The sequence below is a fragment of the Mauremys mutica genome, chromosome 1, assembly GCF_020497125.1.
Source record: "Mauremys mutica isolate MM-2020 ecotype Southern chromosome 1, ASM2049712v1, whole genome shotgun sequence".
Taxonomy (NCBI): domain Eukaryota; kingdom Metazoa; phylum Chordata; order Testudines; family Geoemydidae; genus Mauremys; species Mauremys mutica.
In genome coordinates this window covers 155,095,328-155,114,656 of record NC_059072.1, presented here as the reverse complement: position 1 = coordinate 155,114,656, position 19,329 = coordinate 155,095,328, and the positions used below count along the sequence as shown (strand labels likewise).

At 45.5% G+C, this 19,329-nt stretch overlaps 1 protein-coding gene across 6 annotated transcripts in view; it reads right to left on the bottom strand.

Annotated features, from left to right (window-relative positions):
* Positions 1–19,329, bottom strand: part of SPAG17 (sperm associated antigen 17) — a 282,801-nt gene that overhangs the window by 23,355 nt on the left and 240,117 nt on the right. For all 6 annotated transcript variants that reach the window (XM_045000967.1, XM_045000963.1, XM_045000962.1 and 3 more), the window contains 6 exons: positions 16,968–17,095; positions 15,454–15,584; positions 13,305–13,432; positions 12,188–12,370; positions 7,537–7,650; positions 1,877–1,922 (listed from right to left, as the gene is read on the bottom strand). In XM_045000967.1, the coding sequence (XP_044856902.1) occupies positions 1,877–1,922; positions 7,537–7,650; positions 12,188–12,370; positions 13,305–13,432; positions 15,454–15,584; positions 16,968–17,095 (730 nt within the window). The remainder of the gene's footprint in view (positions 1–1,876; positions 1,923–7,536; positions 7,651–12,187; positions 12,371–13,304; positions 13,433–15,453; positions 15,585–16,967; positions 17,096–19,329) is intronic.

Below are 19,329 nucleotides of genomic sequence, written 5' to 3'. Positions count from 1 at the left end.
TTATGGAGAAAAGCCAATTATTTCACAGCTAAGATTGTGCTAACATTTTTGTTTTTTTAGTGAAGTGTTTTTCTCTCCTGTAAATTCTATACATGTACTATCTAGTTTAAGTTTTACATTTGAACTTTGACTCCGAAGGAAATTTTTTATTGTAAAATTCAGGACCATCTGTTTTGGAGAGAAGAGTTTTAAAGAGAGCCATTGACTGGTTTGTTTTCAAAAGTCTCCAAGGGCTAGATTTCCAAAGGGACTAGGCCTTGCAACGCTGGTAGGTGCCCTAATGGCCAGTGGAATTCACAGCCTAAAGTTAGGCACCCAGGCACCCCATTCATGTTATGGGGCGAGTTAGACACCTAAAAAAGAGATTCTCAGAAGCCAGCAAGCTGAGCAGGGAGCCACTTAATCCAGCCAGGAGTGAAAGCAGAGGAAAGGAGCAACGTTTAGGGCCCAGAATCACAAAGGCGCTTAACCTGCACGGATCTAGGCCTTAGGTTCTTGACTCAACGGCTGGAGAGAAGCTCCTATCTCTGCCTGAGACTGTCAGCTGTGAACCATCTCCTGGCACTAGGTGCCTAAGTTAGCTCGGCTTTCTTCTGGGGGGAAGAGACAGAGGTTAGGGCACCACTCCTACCTGGGATGTAGGAGACTTAAGTTCAAGTCCCTGCTTCAAATCAGGCAGGCTGGGAATTCAAATATGGATGTCCCACATATGTTAGGCATAATGGAACATGTACAATACTCCGCCCCCCAAAATCCTGACATGCTTGCCTCCAGTTGCCCTTTGTGCCGGTTAGGTGTGCTCTGAGCACACCTACTAGAACGGGCCCTGCAGGTGAGACAGGCATTCTCCTGCCTCATTTGAGAATCCCTCCAGTGTTTAGATGTGAGTGAGAGCTTTGAGTGGCTAGTTATCTGTGGGATGGTGCCAGGACTGCGGTGGGTTTGTGCATACCCACTGGTGGAAATTTAGGCATCTATGGGGATCTAGGCAGCAGCTGAGTGATGAGTTTATGAATATCGGTGGCACTTAAAATATTGGATTTAGGCACCTAAAAAGGCTGTTATACACCCACATTCCTTTGAAATGTACAATGAAATACTGAGGGCTAAATTCACAAAGTTTAATTTTTGTAGTTTTTTCCCTACGTTTTGAAGTTTAACTTTCACTTTTCTGTCTTGTCAATTTTTTTTTGAACGCCAGTTCTTTTTTACATTATTTTTTCCCTGTGTTGGTGATACATCTTTACAAACTTAGTTCCATTTCTGCCTGGAAATAATGTAGTGTGGAAACCATTACTTGCAGCAATTCCAGTTTAAGCTTCAAAAATATGAAAGAGCATGAAAAGTATTGTCCAATTATCAAGACTAACCTCTGCAGTCTTGGACTGGCTGAATAATTAGCATTCTAAAAGCTGGCATCGTCACAGGGATAGAAAATACTCAGAGATATTACTTTAAAAATAAATACATGCTATTTTGATTTAATTTTTATGTACTTTTAAATGTTAACAAATGCTCAAAGGAACATATTAATTCATATACAAAAACTTTTCTTCTGCTGATAATAGCTCACCTTAATTAATTACCCTCGTTACAGTTGATATGGCAACACACATTTTTTTCAAGTCCTCTATGTATATATATATAAAACCCACTGCATGCATCTGATAAAGTGGGTTTTAGCCCATGAAAGCTTATGCTCAAATAAAGTTGTTAGTCTCTAAGGTGCCACAAGTACTCCTGTTCTTTTTAGAAGTAAAAAAGGGATCAAAAACCAGAGGAGACAGACTAATGTGCATAGCACTTGAAAGGATCACTTCACCAATGTTTAAAAATCATTGGAGCATTTAAAATACAGAGTTTTATTTGTTCCTACCTCTAGTGTTGAGATCTTCAGATGATTTCTCCAAGTTAGGGAAAGACTGCAATGAAGACAGAATAATTATGGATATGTACCAAACAAGACCTTACACAACAGTACCTACCCTTTGAGAGAGTTTTTATCCCCAAAGAAGCGTTCTGTCAATCTGAGGCTACAAATGGGGTCCCCTCAGCATGCCTGGAAATGTGAGCCAGGAAACAAAATATCTCTAAAGTACAGAGCAATGGGAGTCAAGGAATGGGGGATATGCAGTAGACACAGCCACATGAAAATGAGATGGGACCTCTAGGGTCCTTGGCAATGTGAGCAAGAGAGTAGCAGATGAAATGTATACAAACCTGAGAGTCACTGATGGAGAATGAATTTAATCTGATTCTCATGCATGATGAGTTAATTCCTCAGAATACTTTGCTTCAGAATTTGTTTATGAGTTTGCAGTGTACAGAGAATTAAAAGTGATAGGACTGCATTTGCCTTATGGTCTGTTTCCGCTAGGTAAGAGTGGCTTTGCAGAGACAGAGGTGCATATATGTGTTGGTTGCACCATTTGACCTTGCAATGGCACAGCATATCCATACTGAAAACAAGTCTGCGGCACTCCCTTCATTTGCAGTGTACTGTGGGACCTCCCATGGAATCTCCCTCACATTTTCTAGCACAGTTCTCCAGAGTAGATTATTAAAAAAATTAGAAAAGAATAATAGGACTCTAATCATATTCTGCCATTTATGCATTAAATTACATCACAAATCCCACCTCCAACCAACCCATTACTCCAAACTGGTATGTTAAGGCTGGGATCAGATAAGGATTTTTTTGCCTGAGACTTTTATGTTGGATTCTACTGAAAGTCCCAATTGTTTATTTCAACACTGTTTCTAACACGAGGGCCAGTTCTGCTTGAGTATTCATGCATATGCGTATTGCAGTGTGCTGCCTTTATGCTCCTTTAAGTGGCCAAAGCACCCTCTCCGTCTCCTTAAAAAACAACAAGGAGTCCAGTGGCACCTTAAAGACTAACAGATTTATTTGGGCATAAGCTTTTGTGGGTAAAAAACTTCACTTCTTAAGATGCATCTGCTCTCCTTGACGATCTCTAGTCCTGGTGTCCTGGGATGTAGCATGATGATCATTACCACATCTGGATGGAGGTATGTCACTTCTTCGTTACACTGAATATTTCTAAGTTGTATTCTTTCATGTGATGCAGGCCAACGCTTATACTGATATTCTATTTAGTGAAACCCCATTGGCTGCTGCAAAAATGCGAAGCCTTGAGCCCTATTTTTGATCTGAACTAACAGTTCCTTTCCCTCTCTTGTGCCTTTCCCCACAGGCATCATTATAGAAAAAATTGTGGAGGAGTGGCACAGTTGTGTCAGCATGCAGAACATGATATGTGATTATATTAAATCTTGCAAAGTCTTGGAGGGAAGGGGCAAAGCAAGGTTAGGGGAGGCAACTAGCTCCTTTGCCCCATAGTAAAGGACGTCCCCGTCTTTCCCCTAGGATTCTGAGATAAGCATGCTCTGAGCAGAATCTGGAGGAGCAGGTCGCTCTTGAATAGTTCCTCTGCCTCAGCCAATTCCCTATGTTCCCCACTGGAAAAACTGCACCAGTTGTACCCACAGTGCCTGCATATGATCAGTGATGAGCTGCCAAAATATTAACAACCGGTTCCCTCCTCCTCACCCCAGGAGGGGGTCATGCCCCTCCTCTGGGGACTCCTGCCCCATCCAAACCCCCCATGTTCCTTGACAGCCCCCCTCCCCGGGACCTGTGCCCTATCCACCCTCCTTCCCTGTCCCCTGTCTGCCCCTTGCCACCCCATCCAACCCCTTCTCTCATTCCTGATGGCATCCCGGGACCCCTACCCCATCCAACCACCCCTTCTCTCTGTCCCCTGACTGTCCCTGGAATCCCTACCCCTAACAGCCCCCCACCACCCCATCCAACCCCTGCTTCTTCCTGACTGCCCCCCCGGGACCCTTGCCCCCGTTCAATCCCCCTGTTCCCTGCCCTCTGACCGCTCCGACACTAATCCACCCCCCCAACTCCCCTGCCCTCTATCCAACACGCCCTCCCTGCTCCCTTACTGTGCTGCTTGGAGGTGGGGGCCCAGCTGGGCTGGGGCTGGGACCAGAGCCACCCGGCTGACGTCGGGGTCGGACCCGGGGACCGGGCAGGAGCCGCGCCGCACGGCCGAGGTCGCGGCCGGACCCGGGGGCCGGGCAGGAGCCGCGCTGCCCGGCCGGACCTGGGGGCTGGGCAGGAGCTGCGCTGCCCGGCCGAGGTCGCGGCCGGACCCGGGGGCCAGGCAGGAGCTGCGCCGCTGGGCCGGACCTGGGGGCCAGGCAGGAGACGCACTGCCCGGCCGGACCCGGGGGCCAGGCAGGAGCTGCGCCGCTGGGCCGGACCTGGGGGCCAGGCAGGAGACGCACTGCCCGGCCGGACCCGGGGGCCGGGCAGAGCCGCGCCGCGCTGCCCGGCGAGGTCGCGGCTGGACCCGGGGGGCAGGAGCCGCGCCGCCGGGCCCTAGGGTCTGGCCACGACCTCGCCGGGTGGCGCAGCGCCTGGAGCCCTCCTCCCACTGGCGCCCCCACCCTCCAGCCCCAGCTCACCTGGTGGAAGCCTTCTCAGCCCTCCCAGGCTTCCCACACGAACAGCTGATTCGCGGGAAGCTGGGGAGGGGGAGGAGAAGCCGGAGGAGCTTCAGAAGAGGAGGCAGAGGCGGAGTGAGGTGAGCTGGGGCCGGGGGAAGGGTAGGGAGCTGCTAGAGCTTTTGTTAAATTTAAAAGCCCTTTTGGAACTAGTTGTCCCTCCAGGAACAACCGGTTCTAAACGGGCTTCTAAATTTAACAACCGGTTCTCGCGAACCGGTGTAAACCGGCTGCAGCTCACCACTGCATATGATGTAAGCTCCTCCAGGGCAATGGGAGGAGCTTACATCCTATGCTATGTTTGAGAGTTGAGATGTATTTGGCCGCGTGAGGAGTTTTACTTAGTTGTACTTATGTTCTGTGGCAGTTTCGGGATATGTCTGTCAGCTTAGGAATTTCATTTTGGTTTTGTGATTGCCTGTTGTAATTTCTACCTCTTTTTTTGAATGTAATCTTTCACATGGGCATTTCTGTAGCAGAAACCTGGCACCTAAAGCAGAGACTGTTTTGGAAGTTGTGACAGAGCAATGAAATGGCTATGAAAATTGAAAGGCTTTATCCCAGTAGTAACAGACCCACTGACTTTGAAAGAACACTCTTCATAGAAACCCGTGTGTCTGGGAGAAGGGGGCTGGAATCCATGGCTGGGAGAACTGTAGTTTCTCTGCTTGACCACCTCACCCAGAGGCAGTGGTGAGCTGGAGCCGGTTCCCACCAGTTTGCGGGAACCGGTTGTTAAATTTAGAAGCCCATTTAGAACCGATTGTCCTGCCAGGGACAACTGGTTCGAAAAGGGCTTTTAAATTTAACAAAAGCTCTAGCAGCTCCCTGCCCTTCCCCCAGCCCCAGCTCACCTCACTCCGCCTCTGCCTCCTCTTCTGAATGCTCCTCCAGCTTCTCCTCCCTGTCCCCAGCTTCCCGCGAATCAGCTGTTCGCATGGGAAGCCTGGGAGAGCTGAGAAGGAAGCAGCGGCTTCCCCCAGGTGAGCTGGGGCAGGGGGACCGGGGCGCGAGCGGGAGGAGGGCTCCAGGCACCGCATGGCTCCGGCCTGGCCCCCAACCCCGGCCGGCCGGGCGGCGTGGTTCCTGCCCGGCTCCCGGGTCCGGCTGCAACCTCGGCTGGATGGCGCGGCTCCTGCCCAGCTCCCGGGTCCGGCTGCGACGTCGGCCAGGCGGCACGGCTCCGGCCTGGCTCCTGGGCCCGGTCCCGGCCGAGCGCCCTGGCTTTGGCCGAGTGGCTCCGGTCCCAGCCCCGGCCCAGCCCGGCCCCCACCTCCAGGCAGCGCGGTAAGGGGGCAGGGAGTAGGGAGTGGGTGTTGGATAGAGCGCAGGGGAGTTGGGGGTGGTGGATTAGTGTCGGGGCGGTCAGAGGGCAGGGAACAGGGGGATTGAATGGGGGCAAGGGTCCCGGGGGGACAGTCAGGAAGGAGCAGGGGTTGGATGGGGCGGCAGTCAGGTGTGGGGATTCCAGGGACAGTCAGGGGACAGAGAGAAGGGGTGGTTGGATGAGGCAGGGGTCCCGGGGTGCCATCAGGAATGAGAGAAGGGGTTGGATGGGGTGGCAGGGGGCAGTCAGGGGACAGGGAAGGGGGGTGGATGGGGTAGGGGTCCTGTGGGGGGCTGTCAAGGAACATGGGGGGTTGGATGAGACAGGAGTCCCGGGGGGGGCATGACCCCCCTCATGGGGTGAGGAGGAGGGAACTGGTTGTTAATATTTTGGCAGCTCATCACTGCCTAGAGGTGACAGCGACTGCTTTGAAAGGCAGCTGCTTTTTCTAAGCTAAGGAAACAATTCCATTGCCAGAAACAGAAGACCCTGAAGGAGAGAGTGGAGGGGACTTTGTCTCCCCTCAAGGACTCAGATGAAACCGAGTATTCACGAGGTGGTGAGGCCAGAGAGGGATTGTGTTCAGTAGTTTGTTGTTTTCCACAGAGCTCTCACTGTCTTGTGCTTTTTAAGAACAAAGTGTGTGTATAAGAAATTCCTTTGCTAAGCCTCCGTTTCCTTGCATTACTGCCACACTGTCCCTGAAAAGGTTAACTACAAACCAGAGCTCCCCCACAGCCAGTCAGTCTCTGGAGGAAATGTATCTAACCAATGGGGGTGAGGAATGGGGCAAGGAGGGGCTTGGGAAGGCTGAGGCACTGGTTCCAGGGTCCAAGCCCGCAGGGTCCCATTGTTTAAGACCGGTATCAGTCATAGAAGTCTGCACCTGGTAGTGCACCTGAGTGAGCCAGAACTAAGGATAGTGACCAGTCACTACCCAGGCTCAGGGAGCTAAGCAGCATATGGGAGTCAGTCATTGGATCCCATCACAACAGACAGTGTCAGCTCAGAGGGCAGGACTGGACCACCTCTAGGTTACAAGCTATTCTGGGTGCGGTGCTCTCAATCTCTCCTGTTGAAACTGCTCCACTTTATAAATATAAATAATGAAATATTCATTGGAGCAGGGTCCAGAAATATAATAGGCACCATCGTCATAAGCAGCCGCCATTGCTGCTGTTTTGTGAGTCTAGCCCCAAAGTTTTGTGTTTTGGCCAAAAGTATTTGGTGAATTCATGTCAAATTCACAAATAGTTTAGCTCAACTGACCCTACATTTTTCATCTGAAAATTTTTGCCCAGCTCTGCTCAGGAATCCTTTGCTCAAATGACATCAGATGTGGACAACTAACACTACTAACCAGCACCCCATGAAGTACAGAAAATTTCAAGACAATTTGAGTAAGCACATGTATTTTAAGAGCACTTAGAAGAGTCAACTTTTAAACAGAAAGCTCTGCTCAACCTGAACTATAGTAGAGCTGGTGTTCTGCTATATTACATCCTAAGATTTTGTTTGTTATTTTGTGAATGTATTTTAGAGGTGCGGCAAGTACCTGGCATGGTTGCTGACAGAAGTGACAATGCCATATTGTTCCTGGTGTAAACAGACCCTGAGTTTCAATAATTGGTATTGAAAAGAAAAAATTCAAAATGAAGTTCTCTCACCATAACCAGTTTGAGGAGGTCAGCAGCATTACCCTTCTCTTCCTCTGTTCTTGGTTCTTTAATGGTCATCTCTTGCATCTCATCTTCCTGCTTCAGGATGTAATCTATGTATTCCTAGTGGAGCAGTGAATAAAGGATATGGGAGATGCAACTGTTTGTTTTACAGAAGTAAACATAATGGACATTCATATGGAGGAGAGTTTACTTACCAGTAAGTGAGGTATATATTGCCTCTGAGGAGTCACATTGTCAGGGTCAAGAAACTATGGTGGAGCTCTATTTGTCAGATGAGTCTTTATGCTTACAAGCTCAGTTAGATCGAAAAGTAGGGACCATAGGTAGGGCTAGGCTCACATCCCTATCCAGATGGCAAGCTACATGCAAGGATTCATGAACAGGCATTCTTCCATACTTCTTTGAATTCCAAAGAAATGGGGAAGGAGAAGAGAAAGCTTGTGCCCTCTCCTCTAGCTCTTGGCTAGGTTCTGACCAAGTAAGTCTCTAGCTTAAAAAGTCTTCTATAACAAAAGAAGTATTCTTCTAATGTAAGTAGTTTCAATCTACCTTCTCATGACTGACAGTGGGGTTCTACAGAGGCAACTTTCTAAGGAGAAATATTGTCTTTGCAATTGTACTTAGGATCATGTTCTCTGCTCTACCCCACAGATGTCGTTATGTCTGTGAAGTCACAAAGAATTAGTGGCTATTAGTGGTATCAGTTCTGTCTGTCTTCATCTTTCTCTACTGATCATTGTAAGTCACTTATTCCTGGAATACCCATAGAACATGGACAAAGTTACATTTCTGGTTAATATAATCATTACAAAGGTCTCTGGAATGCCCATAATTGCACTGCTTCTTTCTAGGGGTTCCTTCTTATTTTGAGGGCCATTTGCTGACCTAATTTATAATCTTTTAAATGCAGAGACCTAACCTGGGAATTTGGCATAAGAAGTTTAAAAATTTGCCCCCTTTTAAAAGACCAATATGTAAATCAGTATATGTATGTAATGCAAATGAGTAAAACTGAGTCCTGCTAGAATGATGTGTCAAAAATGTAAGAGATGTAAGCAGTCAGTGTGTGTCTCTATTGCAACAAGACCTTTTTTCAAATGTACTATAAAAATCACGTGACTACATTAGAGTACTTCCTGTTAGCTTCAAGTATCCTATCTCCAAGGAAGATGCAAACTTGTTTTGCCAGCCTGGGAACTTGATTCTCAGAAGAACACTAAAGAGTAAAAAGTGCTTCTCATGGGGACGAGGGGGCATTGCCACTTGTCAGTAGGGAGTTTCTAGAGAGACAGGTTGACAGAGTGTGAAAGCCTCTGTGGAAGGAGTCTAAAGAAGTAGGGACGTCCCAGAACTAGGGATTCGTAAGTCTTAGAAACAAGCTAGATAGGCATACAGTCTGTTTTATGTTTTCTCTGAAATGCTTTTGTTTTAAATAAAAATACTTTGTTTTAAGGAAGCTGGTTGGTCACTGCTTACCACTGTCACTGTCTTAGAGGTTATGGACTTAAATCAGACCTGCTGAGGTAAATCAGGATTGATACACAGATGACTGCAACCCAGAGTGGGAGAATCGCGTGATTCCATCCTGAGAGACAGGTGATGACTAGAGACCTGAGACGGAGAGGGGTTGCACTTGGAGAACCTAGGAGATGTCAGAGGTGCAGTTAGCCCCGGTAATTGTGACATGACCCATGGAAACTAAAGGCGCAGAGTGGATCATAGAATCATAAAATATCAGGGTTGGAAGGGGCCTCAGGAGGTCATCTAGTCTAACCCCCTGCTCAAAGCAGGACCAATTCCCAACTAAATCATCCCAGCCAGGGCTTTGTCAAGCCTGACCTTAAAAACCTCTAAGGAAGGAGATTCCATCACCTCCCTGGGTAACCCATTCCAGTGCTTCACCACCCTCCTAGTGAAAAAGTTTTTCCTAATATCCAACCTAAACCTCCCCCACTGCAACTTGAGACCATTACTCCTTGTTCTGTCATCAGGTTCCACTGAGAACAGCCTAGATCCATCCTCTTTGGAACCCCCTTTCAGGTAGTTGAAAGCAGCTATCAAATCCCCCCTCATTCTTCTCTTCTGCAGACTAAACAATCCCAGTTCCCTCAGCCTCTCCTCATAAGTCATGTGCTCCAGCCCCCTAATCATTTTTGTTGCCCTCCGTTGGACTCTTTACAATTTTTCCACATCCTTCTTGTAGTGTGGGGCCCAAAACTGGACACAGTACTCCAGATGAGGCCTCACCAATGTCGAATAGAGGGGAATGATCAAGTCCCTCGATCTGCTGGCAATGCCCCTACTTATACGGCCCAAAATGCCATTAGCCTTCTTGGCAACAAGGGCACACTGTTAACTCATATCCAGCTTCTCGTCCATTGTAACCCCTAGGTCCTTTTCTGCAGAACTGCTTCCTAGCCATTCGGTCCCTAGTCTGTAACACTGAATGGGATTTTTCCGTCCTAAGTGCAGGACTCTGTACTTCTCCTTGTTGAACCTCGTCAGGTTTCTTTTGGTCCAATCCTCTAATTTATCTAGGTCCCTCTGTATCCTATCCCTACCCTCCAGCATATCTACCACTCCTCCCAGTTTAGTGTCATCTGCAAACTTGCTGAGGGTGCAGTCCTCGCCATCCTCCAGATCATTAATGAAGATATTGAACAAAACCGGCCCTAGGACCGACCTTTGGGGCACTCCGCTTGAAACTGGCTGCCAGCTAGACAGGGAGCCATTGATCACTACCCGTTGAGCCCGACGATCTAGCCATCTTTCAGGACAGTCTATAAATGGGCTGATCAATAGGTTGCATTTCAGAACTCCATGGGTCACTTTTGACCCATGGTCTGCACTTCAGACAACTTCGATTATCTGATGAGATTAAGGGCACCTATTCTATATTAACTCAGTTCATAGTGTAATGAGGTGTGATGATTTGGGGAACTGGTCTATCCATAACTAATAATTTCTGGCTGATGTTGTGAAGTTGTTATTATGAAATTGTTTAATCATGGAACACCTCTGTATGGAGGTGGAATCCACCATTTGCTGATGTCTGTGCCAGACCAGGGACAACAAGCATTAAACCTTAAATGGTTGCTTATTCAGGTTGAAACACTTCTGCAGAACGTGGTGCTGCAGAGGCTTGGGGGAAATGGCATTAGTTTCAGGGCCTAGGTAATTGGACTATGGAGCCCGCACTGCCAAGAGGCATCAGACATGACAGGTCTACACCTGAAGAGTCTCAAAGTCAGGGATAAACTGACTAAACTGTGCTCAGCCCTTGGAAGCTGAGGCCACATGGGATTCAGTGTTTCTGATCCTCTCAAAGCAGTCTGGTGAGTGTCCAGGGAAGACATAAGACACTTTTAATTAATATCTGAAATAAAAATTGATCACATGAAATGTAAACTTCACTAAGATTATTTAACCTATTCTTTGAGGTTTATTTTCACACCAAGAGACATGCAAGAGTCTCATTAACAGAGATGAGGAGTTCAGCCCATACATTTGGGGTGAGAAGAGGCCTTGGGTATAGGATTTTGTTTTATTTGTTTAAGGCAGGGCCGGCTCTGGGCACCAGCGTTCCAAGCATGTGCTTGGGGCGGCACTTTTCAAGGGGCGGCACTCCGGCTCTTTTGTTTGTTTGTTTGCTTTGGCAGCGGCACTCCGGCCCCCCTTTTTTATTTTATTTTATTTTTTAGCTTGGGGCGGCAAAAAACCTGGAGCTGGCCCTGGTTAAAGAGGCTGCACTGTGGACATATCCTTGGTCCAAAATTTAAATTTTGTAAGTGGAAAACAAATTAAAGAATGAAAAACCCCCAATATGAAGAGAATTTTAAAATATTCCAATTAAAAATGTTTGTTTTGGCATTCACACATTCTTCTTTGATATTGTGAATAAAAGTGACAACAATTTGTGCACCTAGAAAGTGAATGAAAGTGAAACAGGCCAGTTTAGTTCTGCTGCTGAAGCTGTGTGAAATGTGAAAAGTTATGAAATAGTCTAAACAATTATTTGATTTTCAGCATTGTGTCAATGGCAATACATGTTATTAATAATAGAGGGAAGATTTTTTTAAAATTAATTTTATGTGGTTTCCTTTAAGTGATTTTTTCCTAGTAGAAAGCGTTGTCTGAATGACAGCCATAGAGACTGTTTATCCCCAGAAAAAAATACAGCACTGGCAGTAAAACTTCTCCCACAACACACCTTGTGTCAATGTGGCTCAGCCCTGACACAGCCTTGTCTTCACTGCTAAAAAAAAATGTGTTTTACAATTGGGAATAACTAATGTGAGTGAGCTATATGGAGGAAAAGAAATAGTGAAAACAAGGCACTTTAGTTTTATTGTGAAATAGACTAGGCAAGGTCAGCATCCTACCCTATCTGGGGTTTATATATTTTATATAACATATATAACATTTGTATCTTTTATATTTATATAAATTTAACATATATTAAAATATTTATATACATATAATAAATATTTATGTACATTTATATATTTGTACAAGGATTATTGGATTCCAAGTAACTGACAGCTCTTATCTCAGGGGTGTGAGAAAAATATATTCTACTTGATTTGTCAGCAAATTTCTGTTTACTAAGAGAATGAAGTTACAGTGACTGCATTACCTTGAGGGACAGCTGCAGCTTCTGTCTCAGCTCATCACTGACTGGCTCATACTGGATCAGCTGACGGATTTGTAGCACATTAGGGCATTTTAGTACAGGTGCTGGAGAGCCAGTCAGCTCTTTGGATCCTATGCACAGACCTTTCCAAATATGTGTGCCAAAAGGTGGACCTGGAATCTTCCTCTGAACACAAATCAACAACGAGCGAACAGAGCATGAGATTATTTATTATAGTGACATGGACGGTTCTCAACAAGTCAGAAAGCAAGATTGTAGAGATACTTACATGAAAATGCTCCCTGCTCACAAAGCAAGAATTGCAACTTGGGCTAGATAAACTCAGCGGCTGAATTTCAGGCTAAGGTGTTTCTTAGCACAGGATCTATAGTTATGACCAAGTTCACATGGCATCCTCTCAAGTTGTTATGCAGAAATGTCTCCCAAACCATGAAGTTTGGATCCCTCAAGGTCAGTGGTGTTTGGATTTCAGAGTTTTACTTTAAAAAGGTGGGAGTATGTGCAGTTTGGATCCAAATCTGATTTACCCTAATCTAATTATGAATGTAACCAGTGAAGTCAGTGGACAGTGAATTCCTGTAGGTCGCATGCTTATTACATTAACACATCCTAATCTAATTGAACCTATCCTAATTTAATCTAATCAGTATTTTCTGATGAGGATACCCTCTGGATTGTTTTAAAGAGACGGCATGGTTTTGTGGCTAAAACATGGGACTGATGAGATTAGAGTTCTGTTTCTGGCTCTGGGCTAGACTCAATGTGTGACCTTAGTCAACTCAACTAACATCTTTGTGCTTCAGATTTCCATCTATAAATTGGGAATAACAATATTTACCTACATCACACAGATGTTGTGAGGTTTAATTAATTTAAGTACATAAAGTGCTTGGAAATTCTCAAATAGAAATTGATAGAGTGATGTCCTGTGTTATGTAGAGGTTAGACCACATGATCATAATGGTTTCTGATGGCTTTATAATCTATGAATCCAATCTACAAGTGCTATGTGCAAATAATAAATATAATAGTTAATAATAGAGTAAAGTCAATGCCTAATAGCAAAACAGGGAGAAAAAAGAGTTTGAAAGATTTATACCTCAAATGGAGGAAACGTATCCCAGTTCCTGGACTGGAGGCTTGGAGGAACAATACTGGATGATTCTCTCTTCATTACCCAGGGAGACGTTTCAGTCAATGGACGGAGAACAGTAATACTTAGAACACCTGGGTCAAAAACGTTTCAATAAAAGTAATTTTGCATCCAAATTGGATGGACAATTTGATGAAGGGTTTTGAAATCTTCAGATGAAAGAACATATGTAAATGTAAAGCATATTATTACTGGGCTGTGAAAATGAATGCAAGAATGTGATACTGATGGTTAGAGACAATACTGGATCACAATGGATCACAATAGGTAAATATTGGATTAGGATCATCCAAACTTTGCCAAACCACAGATTGCATTTGTAACTTGCCAGGAGTCTCAGGGATACATCTAATTTGCATATTATGGAGTGCATGACCTTCTCTTGAGTAAGGAACTGCAGACCCTGAAAAAACTACAGCATTGCACCATCTCGAGCTGCATATGGAACTCTTACTTAGGCTACACTTCCATATTCAACGTAAGCATTGTTGTGAGCTGCATTTTATCCTATTGCACATTTCACTTTCAGACCACAGGTAATTAATTACTTGTAATTATTACTCTTTGATGAACTCCAGCTTTTTTTTTTTTTTTTAAACTCCTACAGGTGTCTTAATTATCAAGTCTTCAAGAGTGATGCAGTTTTCAGATTGTTCTTAAAGTTTTCCTCTCCTACCAGACCAAAAATCCACTTAGCCCTATATTCTGCCTCATAAACTACATAAGAAATGTACATCACTGTGAGCTGTTTTGTCACAATGATACACTGTTCCATAAGCATATAAGAGCAGAATATTCAATACAGCAAAAATAGCCAAGTTAGTGGTGGGAAGGTCCTAAAAGTTTGAAGTCTGAAGAAGCATCCTAAAATCTGGATTCTTATCTGAACCTATAGATACCTAACTGTAGCCATCACATACCTAACTGTAGCCATCTTTTTAGGGGGAAGCCCAATGGTTTGCTACTCTCAGACAGAGTGCTGAGGGTGATTAGCAGGCCTGCTTCCTCATCTGGCAGTTTCATGGAACATATCCTGTTTCCCCTCCTGAACTTCCTTCTTCTGCCCTCCTGGTTCTCTTGATGTGTTCCCCTTTCTCTTTCCCTCTTCCTCTTTCCAGTGCCAGTGGCAGCTTTACTGATGTTATTCAATTTATCTGCTGGGAAGCCATTTATTTTTGGTGGAAGCAACACTTCAAATAGTGTAAAACCTGACAGGGTGAACAGTGGGATGGCTGTTCTCAATTCCTCCCGAGATCAGCTGTTGGGAGAACTGTACCATTATTGTACTACTTAAAGCAGCCATTTTGTCACTGTATTCTCCACATTAAGGGGATACTATATATGTTTCTCTATATGGCTTGTTTACAATTTATTTCTTTAGTGAAGGTCTGTCCCCTTCAGACATTTCCCATAGCTCGTTCACTAGGACTGGCACTGAGTCCTGGTAATTCATTTCACACAAGCCACGCCAAGCCTTCAGAGAGTAACCACTTTCAGTTACTACCATGGACCTACAGGAAGAAGGCCCCATATGCTATTAATAATCCCTGTCCCAGTTTTATCTTTCAATGTCCTTAACACCAAATGCATAGAGGGGGCTTTCCAAATAGCAAAGAGCCACCATTCGTAGCGATCATTTTACTTCACACATAGATGGTTAAACTAACACAAGAGACATTTGGTGATTTCCTCCGCCCCACAATAAATTCACAGTATCTATGTATTTAGTAGTTGTTTCAATTTTCGTGTATATAAAAGGATAAAAGTGTACCAAATGTGTGTGAACTTCCCCCTTAATCAAACAGTCATTTAGTTGATTGACTACATCCCACAGTCTTTCTATAAGTTCTTTCTTCCACATTCCCTGCCACTTTCATGTCCTGTGGAGTAGAAGCCCATGTACACTGCTACCATTGGGCAGAAACAGGATGCAGTCACCACTATGGAACTAGCAGGGTGGCAAATTTGGAGTATGAGCACAGTGGGGAACAGCACTTTCATTTTTCCTACCTAAATAAAAGTTTTGAGTGTCCTGCTCCAACTATTTTAATTATTTCTAAACTTGGCTGGCAAAAAGGAAATGAAATATCCCTACCTGGACATTCTTGTACTGGCTCTTGCAAGACTGCAGTAGCTGGATCACCATACGCCAAAGCAAGGTATTCTTCTATGTCACTGTTCCGAAGGAGTTCAGTCCCTGAACCATCAGCATAGACAATGAAGAACCTAAACAGTCACCCATACAAATCTGATTAGTTTCAGATTACATTAGAATCACACACCTTTTTCTAGAAAAGAACATTGTGATGGCATAATGAGAAAGTGGAAGTTCAAGATGGTGGCATCAAATAACTAAACAAAGACTACTGAATAAAGAAAATGTGAGCCTATAGATTCATAGAGCCTAAGGCCAAAAGGGACCATTATGATCATCTAGTCTGACCTCCAGTGCAGTGCAGTCCATAAAATGTCCCCAAGATAATTCCTAGACCATATGATTTAGAACAACATTCAATCTTGATTTAACAGTTGTCAGCGATGGAGAATCCACTATGACCCTTGGTAAATGTTTCCGTTGATTAATAACTCACCATTAAAAATGTAATCCTTATTTCCTAGCTTTAGAATTTGTCTAGCATCAACTTCTAGCCTTTGGGTATACTTTTCTCTGCTAGACTGAAGAGCCCATTATTAAATATTTGTTCCCCATGTACAGACTTACAGACTGTAATTAAGTCCCCCCTTAACCTTCCTTTTTTTAATAGATTGAGCTCCTTCAGTCTATCACTATAAAGTATGTAATCTAATCCTTTAATCATTCTCATAGGTCTTCTCTGAACTCTCTCCAATTTATCAACATCCTTCTTGAATTGAAGACACTAGAACTGGATACATAGCCCAGCAGGGGTTGCACCAGTGTCAAATACAGAGGTAAAATAACCTCTCTACTCCTATATCAGAGGGGTAGCCGTGTTAGTCTGGATCTGTAAAAGCAGCAAGGAGTTCTGTGGCATCTTATAGATTAACAGATGTATTGGAGCATGAGCTTTCATGGGTGAATACCCACTTCGTCGGATGCATCACATGCATCACATGCATCTGACGAAGTGGGTATTCACCCACGAAAGCTCATGCTCCAATACATCTGTTAGTCTATAAGGTGCCACAGGACTCTCTGCTGCTCTCTACTCCTACTCGAGATTCCCCTATTTATGCATCACAGGATCGCAGTAGCTCTTTGGCCACAGCATCACACTGGGATCTCATCTTCAGCTGGTTATCATCACTCCCAAATCTTTTTCAGAGTCACTGCTTCCCAGGATAGAGTCCCCCATTATGTAAATATGGCCTACATTCTATTGTTCCTAGATGTACTCATTTACATACAGCTGTATTAAAACACATATCATTTGCCTGTGCCCAGTTTACCAAACTATCTAGATCGTTCTGAATCAGTGACCTGTCCTCTTCATTATTTACCACTCCCGCAATTTTTGTGTCATCTGCAAACTTTATCATTGATGATTTTATTTTTCTTCCAGATCAGGGATAAAGATGTTAAATAGCATAGGGCCAAGAACCAATCCCTGTGTGGTATGTTCGGTTTACCTGGGGGCATGTTCACCATATGTGACAGGAGTATGAACTTCTTTTGGTATTGGTACTAAGCATCCATCTTCCTCACCATCAGAATCAATGCTGGGAATGAACACAGATGTGCTGCCATCAGCCATGACCTATGATAGGAAACACTGAAAATCATTTGGGCTATGAAATCTTTTAAAAACAGGAATTTGCTACTAAGTCCAGATGTGAGCTAACACAATTATAGTTACAGCCAAGTCATTGTTTTGTGCTGGGCAGCTAAATGTTCAGGGTAATAGGAGTAGGAGTGGCAGAGTTAGACAAAATAAATGTTTTTGGCTAAGTATGCCATGTCAAAAATCCTAATCCCAAGTGCCAATGCATAAGTAATACTCAGGGGTTTTAAAGTGGACATTTGTGGCCAAATTTTCAAAGAAAAGTATTTAAGTTCCATCTTTACAATATGCAGGACCCACCAAGGTAGAGGAGGAACTTTGTCACAACTGGTGTTAGAGGTGGGATTTGATGTGCACAGCGCGGCGGAAGATAAATGTGGAGGCTCCAGCATGGCACTGGGGAGCACAGGCCACTGGCTGCACAGAGATGGGAGATCACTGTGCAGCTCCCCCCTGGAACACGGACTCAGTGGTGAGGCTGCACCCAACCTTGGCACAGCACAAGGACTAGGCCTGTCCCAGAAACACCCCAGGACTCTGCCCCTCCATGCTAGGTGCACCAAGTGTGGGCAGGCAGGCTCAGTAAGGCAGGGTCCAAGTTTGGAGGGGCTTGGCATGGGGGGGATCCAGGTGTGGGTTGAGAGGATTCTGTGTGGGGCAATCTGGGGGATCCAGGTACGGGGAGGATCTGGATGCACAGAGGTTTGTTAGGGGTTCTTGGTGATACAGTAATGGGACTCTGCAGCGGGGTCCAGGTGAAGGTGGTTGGGGCTCAGTGCAGAGGTCTGAGAATGGGGGGAATAGAGCTTGGCAGAGAGGGTCTGGGTGTGTGGGGCTCTGTGGTGGGTCTAGATGCTAAGGGAGTGGGGCTCAGTGGGGTGAGGATCCAGGTGCAGCTGGTTGGGGCTCAGTGGAATGGGGATCCGGATGTGGGTAGCTCATTGGGGTGGACCAGGTGCAAGGGAAGTGGGGCTCATCGGGGGAGTTCTGAGTGTGGGGGTGGGGAGGGTCTACATATGAGGGGGTCTGGATGCATGCAGGTTGGGTGGACGGGGGAGCAGCTCCCTGTACAGGTCCAAGGAACATATGAACTTATGCCCCCTATGGTTTGTTCCTCTGTGTTCAGAGAAACAGTGCTTTCTGTACATTTTTTTAAATAAAGAGGATTGCATCAAAGAAATACCTGAATCTATCTTCAATTTCTCCTAACTTAAACAACCTCTGCATTGTACAGAGAGTTAGGTGCTGTGACAAAGTTCCTCCTCTACCTTGGTGGGTCCTGCGCTTATTGGCAGATTTGCTCAACTCAGTGATCTTCCCCACAGTCTGGGTCAACTCCTCCTGTGTCTGATCAGGAGTTGGGAGGTTTGGGGGGAACCCGGGCCTGCCCTCTACTCCGGGTTCCAGCCCAGGGCCCTGTGGATTGAAGCTGTCTATAGTGCCTCCTGTAACAGCTGCATGACAGCTACAACTCCCTGGGCTACTTCCCCATGGCCTCCTCCAAACACCTTCTTTATCCTCACCACAGGACCTTCCTCCTGGTGTCTGATAATGCTTGTACTCCTTAGTCCTCCAGCAGCACACCCTCTCACTCTCAGCTCCTTGTGCCTCTCCCTCCCAGCTCCTCACACGCACTTCCTCTCCTCTGGCTCCCCCTCACCTGACTGGAGTGAGCCCCTTTTTAAACCCAGGTGCCCTGATTAGCCTGCCTTGATTGGCTGCAGGTGTCCTAATCAGCCTGTCTGCCTTAACTGGTTCTAGCAGGTTCCTGATTACTCTAGTGCAGCCCCTGCTCTGGTCACCCAGGGAACAGAAAACTACTCATCCAGTGACCAGTATACTTGCCCTCTACCAGACTCCTGTACCCCACTGGTCTGGGTCTGTCACAGTGCCTAAGAAAGTGATCGCAGAAACTGAAAGAGGAGCTACCTAAGCCACAAGTAACATGTGGGGTGTGGGAAGGGGCTGAGGGCCCTGATCCACAGAGATACTTGGTGCCTAACTCTACTCAGGATTCTCAGCCGTGAACCCTCTCCTGGAGGTGCCTAAGCCAGGTCAGCCTTTTTGAGAAAGAGAGACCCATCCCCTTATAACCCTGTTTTCAAATCCCTGCTCTGCCTACTTTGGAGCAGGTCTCCCACATTCTGGATGAGGGCCCTATTCACCAGCCTATAGCATATTCTGGCATGCATTTCTCGCAAACTCTCTTC